The sequence below is a fragment of the Peromyscus californicus genome, unplaced genomic scaffold (genome assembly GCF_007827085.1).
Source record: "Peromyscus californicus insignis strain IS unplaced genomic scaffold, ASM782708v3 Scaffold_10__1_contigs__length_136768540, whole genome shotgun sequence".
Classification (NCBI taxonomy): Eukaryota; Metazoa; Chordata; class Mammalia; order Rodentia; family Cricetidae; genus Peromyscus; species Peromyscus californicus.
In genome coordinates, this window is record NW_026294391.1 from 41803164 (window position 1) to 41817389 (window position 14226).

At 30.1% G+C, this 14226-nt stretch overlaps 1 protein-coding gene across 10 annotated transcripts in view; it reads left to right on the forward strand.

Annotated features, from left to right (window-relative positions):
- Dmd (dystrophin) overlaps nucleotides 1-14226 on the forward strand; it is a 2242690-nt gene that overhangs the window by 997752 nt on the left and 1230712 nt on the right. For all 10 annotated transcript variants that reach the window (XM_052732199.1, XM_052732319.1, XM_052732309.1 and 7 more), the window contains 3 exons: nucleotides 59-238; nucleotides 562-690; nucleotides 3088-3258. In XM_052732199.1, coding sequence (XP_052588159.1) covers nucleotides 59-238; nucleotides 562-690; nucleotides 3088-3258 — 480 coding nt within the window. The remainder of the gene's footprint in view (nucleotides 1-58; nucleotides 239-561; nucleotides 691-3087; nucleotides 3259-14226) is intronic.

Consider the following 14226-nt stretch of genomic DNA (forward strand, 5'->3'; position numbering starts at 1 on the left):
AACTTTAATGGTAAATATGGTGTTTTACTTGAAGCTTAATGTTAATTTTTTCCTACAGGCTACTCAGAAAGAGATTGAGAAGCAGAAGGCTCACTTGAAGAGTGTCACAGAACTAGGAGAGGCTTTGAAAACGGTGTTGGGCAAGAAGGAAACTTTGGTGGAAGACAAACTGAGTCTTCTGAATAGTAACTGGATAGCTGTCACCTCCAGAGCAGAAGAATGGCTAAATCTTTTGTTGGTAAGAAAAGAGGCAGAAGCCTTTTCCACTCCTCTTTGTCAACAAACAAGCAAACAAAACAACAACAACAAAAAAAACAACATCAAAAAAGAAAATAATAATTCAGGAATGATATTTGTATTTGCAAATTCAAGTACACTCTATACATACTGATATACTAGAATATAATTCTAAGATATTTGTCTATACTTAACACTGTTTTCTATTTTTGATATGTTACTTAAAGAAAATTTAAATACTACATTTTTTCTTTTTATAAAATAGAACAAATGTTTTAAGAATTTTGTCTAACCAATAACATGGTATGTTTCTATACAATTCAGGAATACCAGAAACACATGGAAACCTTTGATCAGAATGTGCAACACATCACAAAGTGGATCATTCACACAGATGAACTTTTGGATGAATCTGAAAAAAAGAAACCACAACAAAAGGAAGACATTCTTAAGGTAGCAAATAAAATATTATGAGAAGTAGTTTTCAAACTGCACAAGTTATGACAATCATGTTTAAACTACGAAATACCAAAGACTTTAATAAAAAAGCATAGCCCTCTCTATTTCTTTCCTTTCTATCTATGTTGCTTCCTTCTTTTGATCATTCATCTTTTTCTTTCCTATTTTGCTATCTCCATTTCTTTATATTTTCCTCCTTTTATAAGAAGTAATGACATTGTAGAGTTCTATAATTTGGATATTTGTCCAAGTTCATATCTGACCTTTGTATACTCAATCTCAGCTCACAAAGGATTAAAAGGATTTATTTTTCTGTCATACTTTAAAATCATTCTTATTTTAATGTCAGTATTCTTGCATGTTTCATGAACAGTTTCTTGTCCATTTACATATCCCACATTAAATACTATTTTTTTATCTACTAGTGCCAAATACCAATCTTAGAGTAGATTCAGTGTCTCTGATCTAAAAATCACTAAGTTCAGAGTGCTCCAAACTCTGAGATTTTTAAATACTTACATCATTCCACAGTAGAATATACCATACCATGCAACACTGTTTCATGTACAAAATTATTCTAAAATATTACACAAAATTAACTTTAAGCTAAATGTATAGTTGTTTATGAAATATAAATTAATTTTTTGTTTGTTCTTTGGCCAAACATTAAGATAGCACATTGTACATGTTCATGTATTCTAAAATCTAAAGTATAAAGTACTTTCTAAAGCATTTTGAATAAGAAATAGTCAACATGGTAATGTTCATTATCATCAACTTATATAAACCAAGTTTTATATAATACACATATAAATAGACACAGTATTTTACAATAAGATATCTCATATTTAAACTTATTGTCTGGGCATCCTATGTTCTATGTCACAAGATCATCTTAAACTTTACTTTAAAACATGATTTCTACAAGATATATGAAGTGAAAATGTATCTTCTTGACACTTTATCTCTAATCGATGTTATTTCATTTCTAAATCAATTTAAAAGACTTCATTTTTTTACAGACCTTATTTAAATTAATAATTGACTATGTTTTTGGTTGAAGGTTTTTTTTTTTTTTTGGTGCCTGTCCTGGATCTCACTCTGTAGACCAGGCTGGCCTCTAACTCACAGAGATCAGCCTGCTTCTGCCTCCTGAGCGCTGGGATTAAAGGCGTGAGCCACCGCGCCCTGAGTGAAGTTTTCATTAATGTGTGATTATTTTACTGTTTAATTTTAGCTATTATTATCATTTCTGTCTTTATTTTGGTTATACTTTTTATTTTTATTTTTATTTTTAAACTATGGCCATGGCAGGCTTCTTTTTTTTTTTTTTCTTCCGGGTTTTTTGATACAGGGATTCTCTGTGTAATTTTGGTGCCTCTCCTGGATCTCACTTTGTAGGTTATTCATTTTTGAAGCAGTATCTTCCTAAATTATTCAAGCTGGTAACTTGAAGTCATTATGTAACACATATTATCTTTTAATTTACAAACTTCCTGTCAGTCTTTCAAGACTGTTGGATTCACAGCTGTACACCACCAAAATCAGCTCTTATTTTCTGTTTTTGTGCCATGGAATTTGTCATTTTTAATAAAGTACTAAAGACATTCTAGGATATCTCATAAACATATTTACCTCATTATCTGGATTATATCTTGATATGGATTTGTGTTATAATCTGTAGTTTTATTTCATAATTGATTATAATGAAAGTAAAGTTTATGCAAAGATTTTGATATAATATAAAATGGATATTTGACATATGGGCCCTTTGGCTGCTTGGTTTATATGCAGCACTTCTCCTTTTATAAGCAATGCAGAATATTTATGTACTAGAGAATCAACCTTTTCCATGATATTCAAGAAAAGAAAGAAGATCTCAGAAGTAACAGAAAACTATATAAACATGTGCATTGGGTATTTTCCCTCCTGAGCACATAATTCAGTGGTGCCATAACTATTAATTCGAGTAAGGATAATGTAAAATAAGACTAAATGAATAATAATAAGCTTGTTTCCAGACAATAACTAGAAGCTAGGGCATTTTACATTATCCTTCCTTAGACCAAGTAGACAGATTAAAGATTTTATATATATATATATATATATATATATATATATATATATATATATATATATATATATATATATGAAGCTTAAGAACACTATGGTAGTATTTTTTCTACTACACAGATTCATTCTACATCACTCTTATTGAAATTGGTTTTATTATTTCACTCTATTCTTCTGCATATATGCCCACTTTTCTCCTTGTCATGTCTTCCTCTCCCTTTTCTCCTCTGCCTCTCCCTCCATCTCTCTCTCTTCCTCTGTCACTGCTCCAACTTTGATTACTAACTTAAAGCCCTCTTTCTTGCTCATGGAATATAGCGTTTAAAGGCCGAAATGAACGACATCCGCCCAAAGGTGGACTCCACACGTGACCAAGCAGCGAACTTGATGGCAAACAGAGGTGACCACTGTAGGAAAATAGTAGAGCCTCAAATCTCCGAGCTCAACCGTCGATTTGCAGCCATTTCTCACAGAATTAAGACTGGAAAGGTAGGAAGATGTACTCCAAGGTGGAAACTTGTGCTAAATGATCTCTTGAGAAGGTTATGCAGTACTCTGAAGGGATCAAGAAATCCCCACAACAAGGTTTTCAAAAGGAGTAAGAAGGCCAAAATACACTTAAGGAAAATTTACCACTGACTATCACGGAGATAAATCTCTCTCTTCCTTTCTCTATAGCTTTCTGTCTGTCACACTTTTTCCTGCCACAGCTATGCTAGAACTTGCACCCTGCAATGGTTTACATTTGTACTTTCAGGGATCACCTACAATAAAGTAACAGAGCATGCCACAGGTCAAAAAAAAAAAAAAGAAAAAGAAAAAGCACAAAAAGACATCTATCTATACTAAGCACTACTGAAATAATTTTTCTAAATATAATATTGCTCATGTGTAATGCATATCAAATATCCACCGTGAGGCCTTGTACATCTGCATGATCTAGGATCTTTGTACCTCTTTACTTGTTATGCACATATGTGTATATAATTTGTTCATGCTAATTGCAAATACTGTGACAAAATCCATTTGGTTATGCTGAAATGCTCAAGCCATGAAAGCAAATGAGTGTGAAACTTAAATTCAATTATTTCTGTAGTTTTGTATGCCTATTTATCTCTATTCTATTTAATGAAGAACTGAAGAGTATGGTTTTTTGCATGATAATCTTCATATTTATATAACATGTAATGGATATAAAAAACTCTCAAGCAGTATGCCAAAATATGTAAATACAGGATTATAGAATGTCAATGTTTTGGTGAAGATTTGAAATGCAAGAAATTATTTGAAAATGTATCCAATGTAGTCTGATACATTCTTTCAATATAATATGGAACACATGCAAATATAAAATATGTATAAAAGAAGCACATATTTATAAATATAGTTAAGTCATGGAATCAATATAACTGAGAAAAGAAATATGTATTGATAAAACAATTTAAGTTTTTCCTTATTTCTCTTAATTAATAAAAATTGCCAGATATGGTATTGACATTGTGTTAGGGTTCTGAAATGATATCTATACTTTATCATCAAAGTAAAACTAAACACACAGAGATGAAGTATATCTGATGATTTGCCTATTTGTTGATTTGTGGAAAATTTGGAGAATGTGTTAATAACTATTTTCATCAATATGGTCATCAAATTTTATATATATATATATTTATAATTGCTAAAGTTTCTAAGGCATTGCAATAAGTCAGAATACATATATACATATGTACACATGTATTTAGGTATTATTCAAAATATATAAAATGTAGTATCAGAAATTATAAATAATTTGTACCATCAATTATCCTAAAAATTGACTTTCCCAAAATATGCAGTGCATAACTTGAAAAAACATAAGACAGGCTCTTAAATTTTTTTGTGTGTGCATACTTTTTAAAGATTGTACTCTGCTGCTTAAATAGCAATTGCCATTACTTCTGATTATATTCATGGTGTAGTTAACAAAAGTAAGTGAGGGTTTTTATTTCAATAACCAAAAATGCTATTGTGTTAATGTGTCACTCAGTTTTATGTTGTTCCCATCAAGAATATACAATTTTGATAAACTCCTAAGCTACAGGATATTCAAAAGAATATGTGGATGTACTTTTAGGTAAATTATGCTATGAGAATGTGGCTCCTAGATACTACATTGAAAAAAGGGAGAGTTCATCCTCCACAATAAACTTAATACCTTTCTCTAAGTGAGATTCTTAACCAAGATTTCAAAGTATTTTTTTTATATTTTGCCTGAACTTATGAGTACTAATTTGCACATCATGGATCAAATTGGACATTGAAATCTCAGCTGTTATTCATCCTTCCAAGTAAAACCTAAGTTATTCCAAATCAATAGTTAACACATATATTGATAAAGCAATCAAATTTTATTTCACCGAGTATTCCTGTTTACTCTTAATTACAAAAATGACCAGATATAAAGTTGATACTGTTATGGAAAGATAATTAAGCTTTATCATGATAAAACTAAACTTACAGATATAGAATATGTCTGATTACTTTTATATTTATTGTGCCAAGTAATAATATTGAGTTTCCATTTTGCTGGGAATTGTGCAGATGCAAGGGTGTAAAAATATTTGCTTAAAATATCTGCTTATAAACACAAAACCAAACAAATTGCAATCATAAAATTATGCTTAATACTAAAACCTGTGCAAGGAAATTTTCAAAAACCACTAATAACTCTAGTAGGAAACAATGCTAACTTTGTCAACAATCTGGAGATAGGCAATATCTCTAAATGTCTATGTCTTTGTATAAGGTAGTTACATTTTCCAGTTATTTTTTCAATAAAGGTTTATTTATTTGAGTAAAAATCCACATTGTAGAGTAGCATGCAACAAAGATATATTTCTTGGTAAAAAATTAAATTTAAAGTGATCTTTATAGAAGGCCATAGTCTTCAAAATGATAGACCTTCAGCACAATGAGATTTAAATTGCTTTTACCAGCATGGCTGTCACAGAAAAATCTGAAATGTAACAAAGTTCAAATATCCACGCAGACTCTGCAGTGACTATTCTTGGAACAGCAGTGTATCCTAAGGTTGCAAAAGTAAAAGAAAAAATAGAATTTCAATTGTCCTTTTAAAAATAATCATAAATTCATATCTTCAGGTAAAATTTCTGGGAATTTGATATATAAGAAAATGAACACAATTATACTTTAATGTTTGCATGTAAGTGTTCAAGGCCTCTTTTTACTTATAGCTCATGTGTAGCACTACGCACCTTTGTGTCTCCACAAAAAGGAAATTTACCCTGAACCTCGAAAAGAATGATTCAAAATTATATATATATATTATATATATATATATATATATATATATATATATTATATATACACAAATTTATCAAATCGAGGCATTACTAGATAGGGTGAGATTATATCCTTTAAATTTTTTTTCTTTCTATGATTGAGCTCAAGCAGTATATGGTGTTAAATTTTTCAAAGTAGGTCAGTTCAAAAACATATAACTTTTGAACTGGAAAGTTCAATATCTTTGGCTCGATAAATTGCATCCCCAAGATATTTAATGATATATATGATTTTGCATGTAGAGTAGGATTCTGATAGTGTCAGCATGATATTAGATGTCAAAATCAGATTACTTGCGTGTTTGAGTTTGTAGTTGCTTCCCTAGGTAGATTTTCTCATAAACAAGTATAACTTATGACAAATCTTTGGTGATGAAGGAAATACAAAAGTCATTTGATACTGAAGGATATTATGAACTGAATGTAAAAATTCTTTTTAGGCTAGCCTTTTATCATTCAACTATAAGAACAATTAAGTACAGCAAAGATTATCATGAGAAGTCACTGATTATTCTTCTATGCTCTGTTGAGTAATGACTAGTGAAAGGCATACTTCCATACTTCTGACACAGATTGTATATCATAAGAAATTGTAAGTCAAAACAGTGAGCCCTGGGATTCTCAATTGATACTGGACCTGGATGGGGCAGCATGATGAGAAGGACGTTCTTATGTTGAAACTCTCCTATTACTTTGGTATATAGCTAAATATATTACTAATTGTGTAATTTGGCATATTTCCAATTTAAATCTCAGGGCATCCTTGGCATATATCAAATCACAAAGATCATGCCAGTCTTCTTTTAACTTCAACATTGCCATGTGGATAAATGACATAAGAAGTATATATTTAGAAAAAAAATATTTGTTATTAAGTTTTGAAATGCTGATAAAGAATGTATATCAATAATTATTATTTTGTTAGATATATTGAGCCACTGCTTAGTTCTTAAATTTTGAGAACTAAGATAATCACTGATGAACAAAGGAAAGAAGAGTAATTTTTTCTCTTTCTGGTTTCAACTAGAGTGGACTGGAGTTAAGAAGACATGTCTTTGCCATTTTTTTTTGCAAAAACTAGTCTAAAGGGTAATCAAATAGACTTAAAAATACTAGAAAGTTCTACCACACCTAATATAACACTTAAAATATCTAAAATGCTACCTCTTTCTAGTTATTTAAATTGATCAATTATTCAAGACGTTGGGAACCTGAAATATTTCTTAATAATTCTGAGATTAGTGTAAGGACATGGTAGTTTTAGGGAGTAGGCCATAATTATAAAATCAAACCATGCACCCTTTAAGAACACTTGGCAAATTTGAAAAAAAAAAGAGAAGTGATAGCTTGGCTTAATTTTCTTTGCTTTAGAGTATCTGAGTTGAACCACAAGATGTTTGTCAAGCTATTAGGAACAGACGGTGTCATGAAACAGATGAATAGCAAAGAGATTAGAAAGACAAATATAAGTTACTTCTTAATACTGTTGCTTAGGAAATCTGTTTCTCTTCATTCTTCTAGAAGCCAACTAAAGGGAGGGGAATTAGCATTTAAAGAAATGATTGTTTTGGTGGGTCTTAAAGAATTAATGAAGATAGAATAGAGAATAAAGGAACTATCTAGATGAATTTTCATCAGCCATACACTATTTTCAGAGCACAATGTTTTGTCCTATGGCGACTGTTAGCTCATATGTGTTGGATTTAAGTAACCTACTGATACATTCATGATATATACATGAAAACTGGGTTTAGAGTCATTTTCATGGTAAGTGAATTTAGCAGTCATTCCAAAAGCTTTGAGGAGATAACAATTTAAGCCAATAAAAAAATACCCTCCAATATAGAGTGTTTAGTAGAGAGTAAATTAAGATTCCTTATGAGATAGAGGGTATGGAGCATGAAGCTTAGTTGTGGATGATAAAACACAGTATAAAGAGGTCATGACAACAAGACTAATAGATTGTGCTTAATTTAGCATGCAATGAGGGTTTTGTAATGGTTCTGTTTCATGCATTGTTGAAAGATTAGTGCCCTAGTATGTGAGGAGAACACAACTGAATAGTGTCAAGAATTAGGGAAGCGAGACAGGAAGGTATCACAATAGTCTGTATGAGCTATGAGGACTTCAAATAATGGAGTATTTATGGAAATCACAAGAAGTGTTAATTGAGAGAGAACTCTCCAATTTTTGTATGCACTTGGGAGATTATAAAACACAGATTACAAAGGTTCCACACTGAGAGATACTTGTTCAGTGAAAGAAGGGAAACCTGAAAGTTTATATTACTAACAAGCTTCAGGATGACAATAATGCAAATGGACTAGAAGAGCCTACCTCCAGAACTATCTAGTTAGCAGCATTTGGAACGAGTAGAAATTTTGCCTTTGAGAGCCATTAGGATGGGAACTAAATGATTAATTAGAATTCCAAACTGATTGGTTAAGAAAGACTGTGTATGAAATTCAATAATTAAATATGCATCAAGATATGATTCCCGTGTTTCAATGTTTTCATAAGAGTTTGAACTATACTTCATAAAGCTCTGTCCTATTAACATAGGCAGTTATTTCATTTTATTGAAAAATATTGCAAAATATATACATATGATTCCTACATATCTACAATATTTTATTCTTCTGAGTGCTGGAAAATTTACATATTGGCCCTGAAATGGATAATAAGTAAATAATTTAAAAAGAGTGAACTTATTTCCCTGTCTTTAGTTATTCACTAAGACTTATATGCTATAGGATATATTTACGCCATGTTCTTTAAAATCCATATGGACCTTGAAACTCATAACCAAAATTTATCTAGCAGTTTCTATATATGTATTGTAACAGTAAAATTAGATCTGGACAATCTAACATCATGTGTTTAAATATTCATTGTTTTATTGCTATAATAATTATACATGTCAGGTTTTTTGGTATTCAATCACCATCAGCAGATATAAAACTAATCTTTCTGCAGATCAGAAACTTTTAGATATTTACAATAGGTTTTGAGATAACCAATGAGACAGGTGACAAGTTTTCTATATAATGTAGAGTAAACCACACACACACAATAAAACACTTGACTTCCTTAAAACATAGTTTTATGTGTGGCAAGTAATTGAATAGCACATTAGAATGATATTTTGTATCTCTTGAACATCAATGTGAAATAAACAACACAGCTTACATGATCTGGGGTATCAAATTAAGATTTCATAGACTTAGTAATTTTAACTAAAACTTAACCTCTGTTATCAGTTTATTAATATGAATATACTGATCTTTCCCCCAATCTGCAATCTGTTTCCAATCATCTTCTAATATAGCACCTCTTCTGACAGAAAAATGGCATAATTAGGAACAATTATTTATGTTATATAAATATATACTTGACTTAAGTTTCTACAAAGAAATAAAATGTTTGTGGATGAAAATTACAGGGAAAAGCTGAAGATATTGTTCAATATACAGTATCTATAATTAATATCTTTAGAGATAATTACAGGTTCATTTTCAAACTATATAATACACATGCTATTTAAAATTGACTGAAATGAATAAGAATTGAATGAATCTACACAATTTCTATTCTAATAACACTATTTCACATTTGTAATTGACTACCCAGACAGCAGAGTTAATTATATTTAAATTTTGATAATGAATCTCTTATAATTAGTTTAAATATTTTGAATGCTGATATGTAGTTGAATATAGTGAACCCTGTCTTTTGATACAACTACTTGGGTTTTATTAGCATGGTATTTATTCTAATTAAAGCTATTTGTTGATTACTGATTATAGTAACTTAAAAAGAAAAATAATTTTCCCAATTAGTGTAAGTGCATTCAAAAGTAGTCATTTTTGGACAACAGACTATTAGATAATTATATGAGGTTATGAAACAGTCTCTGTAGTCTCAAAGTTCTCACACTTAGCCAGCCTGGTTAGAAATTTTAGATCTCACTTCTTTTGTTCAGAATACTCTGGTTTTTTTTCTGATTTCCAACATAATCTCTTACTTCTGTTTATGTTAGAAAGTTATCATGATTGATGTATATTAGCATGAATATATCTAATTTTATTTCAAATGGTAACTTTAGTACACTTTTTTCTTTTAAAATCACAATGACCTAAACAGATTGCCTGAGAGGATAGAATGTAGAAAGTTGAAAATACAGTTTTCCAAAATATTGTGATTTTACATTTAATTTACCTAGCCCCATCAAACCTTGCAGTATAATTTAGTGTTAAATCCTTTCTTGTTTCATTTGGCACTATTGAACCCTCACAGTTAGGAAAAAGAGAAGTACTTCCAGTAATACTTAACACAAAAGTCGCCAATTATACTTGATCTACCAATTTCTTATACAACCACTCTTTAACCAGTTATGAAGTGGGTAACCCAGAAGTTTATTTCATCAACTTAAAAATTAATAGAAATGTATTGGACAATCCTCCTAGCGAGCTTTACAACTTAGCCATACTTTCATCAATAGAGCATTCAAAATAAGTTGGTACATACCCATAAATTACCATATCTATTGCCAAACCAATTCAACCAGTGAAAGATGCTATTTTGGGCCCTTGCATAATTTAATCCAACATTTTTATAAGTTTTCTCATAGTTTAAATTTAAATTTAAAAAGTCAGTAAGCCCATAAATTATTAATTCGGTAATCTTTCTTCTAACATGATAAAGATTTTTAAAGAATCTTGTTTATCTTTGTAAGTTTTCTTTCCTCTATAGACAGGAATATTTGAAATTACTCTCCATATCATGTCATTAGTCTCTCTCTGTTGGAAAATGTTAGTGGTCCTTAAAACCACCTAATTGTTATTAGCTAATTTTTCCTTCATTTCTCGTTTAGTTGTTGCAATGATAAACACTATTTCAAACGTGCAAAACAAAAAAACATATTGATTGAGTTGAAGGAATTTTAAACTAAACTGTAGTACTTGGAGTATTTATTTTCAGTTTAGATTCCAGTGTGTGTTCCCATCTAGTGCTTTTATTATGATGGCTGAGATTCCACAGTCAAAATTAACAGATGTTTACAATGCTATCTGTGTAAACACATACATTATTATGCTATTGTATATGTATAGGCTGAAGTAATATTTAACCAAAAGAAAGCAAATATTTTATTATCAATCAAGTATAACTAAATGATTATAAATGCTTTCAAAATTTAATAAAACAGTTTGTAATTGATTTTCCTTTCATTCAGTTTTTTTTGTTCTTTGCTGGCTTGTGATATAATTTACTATTAATGCCAAAGCTTCAATAGAGCCTTAAGTCTCGTCAATCCTTCAACTTTTCAACAAAGCACAATTAATAGTTGTTAAGCAATTTAAAACAATATTAAAATATCAAGGAAAACAAAGTGTTGTCTTTCTCAGTTTCTCTGTCTCTTCTTTTGTGTCCATTTATCTGTTTATTAAAGTTTTCTATGTTCTATCTTCTATGTATTTTTGTGTAACTGCACGGTCATGCTAAAGTTCTTAAAATAAAAAGGTAAGTAAAAGATTAAATTGTGCAAAGTAATAATTACTATATGCTTCTCTGATTTCATTATAACTTCATTTGCATTATTTTCTATATATTCTAAAACATATCTTGTGTTCACTGTCTAACATAATGTGACATAATTATGATTCTATTTTTACTGTGATCACAAATTTTCTTTAAGCAAATAAAAGTGTTTTATTTGACAATTAAGATGATTTTCAACCATTGCCTTCAACTGCCATAGACAATTTATCATAATTTGATTTTGAAAAGCTAAAATTATAAACTTGGTACCATGAGCTGAACTTTATTTATGAGTTTATTTATTTACTCATACATTTTTCTTGTTGTCTTATGAGGCAGGGCTTAATAATGTAGCCCTGACTGATCCCAATTCTTCTATCTCAGCCTCCAAAGTACTTGGAATGCAGGTGTGCATCACCATGCCAAGATCTAATTGAGCTTTGAAACAATAACAACTTCCATATTATCCTTTTTTTTTTTTTTTTTTTTTGGTTTTTCGAGACAGGGTTTCTCTGTGTAGCTTTGTGCCTTTCTTGGCTCTCGCTCTGTAGACCAGGCTGGCCTTGAACTCACAGAGACCCACCTGCCTCTGCCTCCTGAGTGCTGGGTTTAAAGGCGTGTGCCACCACCGCCTGACACTATATTATCCATTTCTTCCAATAGTTGGCATAATAACGCAAAAAGATGAAGGACAATGAAAGCATGGAATTAAAAACTTTCACTGCTTAGCAAAAATGTCTTCCTCATTAGAATTCAAAGCTATACAATAATGGAGAACTGGTAAATTATAAAGGGCAACAATTAGGCTTTTCCAATTTTTTATATATAAAGAGTAGTAAACACATGCATATTAATGGCTGATCTCTTCTTACCAATAGCTGAAATAGTTGGATTGATTATTTATCATCAACTTAATTGTAAAAATGATTATGATAAATCAGTGTACAATTAGTCTTAAAACTAGTAATTTATATAATAAGCATCCTTTTCATATAAAAAAGGACATCATATTTGCTATGCAAAATGCAGACTGATACAAGAGGTATTGCTAACTTCAAAGACTGAAAAATCTATTGAGGATAAGTGTTATTGGTTAGATAATACTATCGTATTCATATGTAAGAGATAGTGAAAAAGTTGTTTAAGATCACAAATAAATGAAATTCCAGGTAAAATCCACTTAAAATGTCTCACATCTAAAACGTTACCTAGAATATTTTGCTAAAAAATATGATCTAAAAAATAGAACATTATAAAATGCATGTGAGTGAGACTGATGCTTTATGACTAATATATAAGTAACACAATAAAATTATTGAAAATTTCATTTTGAATACTATTGATGAGATAGTATTCCATATGAACCTTTATAGCTAATAATGAATACTAAATCTTACCAGTAGGCATGCCTAAAAGGGTACAAATCTACACTAACAATAAGAGTCTACAGATAATTAAAAATTGACTAATCTAAATTAAGATTTAGTATAACTATAAAACATGCCTACATTGTGAATATTTGTTTTTAAATAGATAATGTAAAATATAACTATTATTTTTGTTGTTTAGAAGATAAACTTTTGAACATATTAATGAAATAAAATATTGCTAAATATTGGAAGATAATTTCTTGTATTTATTCATAATAAAATAATTTTATCCAATTTTTGTTTATAGTATAGCAACTAGATCATTTTAAATTGCATTTATAACTTTCAATATATGTCTATTGAGCTACACTAGTCAGAACACTTTGCTTGAACTCAGAGAATATATTTCATCATGAGGCGTCAGATTTTAAGATAATACTCATTTCAAAATGGCCATATTTATATATATATGACCTAATGCATCACTATTTAGTGTCTATTTATTTTCAGCAATAAAAAACTTGCTACTTCTAATAAAGCTTGAGAAAGTCCCAATCCTAAACTTATCTTTATGTCGCCTCATGTTCAGTCTGTGAATACTTTCAACCTATTCACTTAGAGTATTCATTTTGGAAGTATAGTCATAGTTTTTAATCTCTAACCAGACTAGTAGTCTTTTACAAAGTGTAGTTTTACATCAAGAATTCTAGACACTGCCCTTTTTGCTAAAAATAAAACAACCCCCCCAAAAAAAGTGTTTAAGTTTTTATTCTTTGTGTGAATATGTATTCATTTTTGTAGTAGTATTGCCTAAAGTAATTTTACATTAGCACTTCATTATTGGTAGCTTTTTGTTGTTTTCATTTGGGTTTTACTTTTTGTATATGATGATATCATGCTCTTCGTATCTTTTATCCCGTTGGTGAGATATTTTACATATGAATTGCAGAGCACCAATTAGATCTTTGGAATTTTCTGTTTGGAAATTGTGCATCATGGAAGACAAACAGCTCAGGGTAGAGAGTTTGACTACCATGAAAAATACTCTGGAGTTGATCTCAAGCAGAGATCAAATATAAAATCTTACTAAACTCCTTACAACATTCATTCTGCTATGCCATTACTGTGCTATAGTAACGTTTACTTACTTTCCTAGAAAAAAAATATTTTGGAGTACCTATTCCATAGCAGAAATAACTCAAGATATA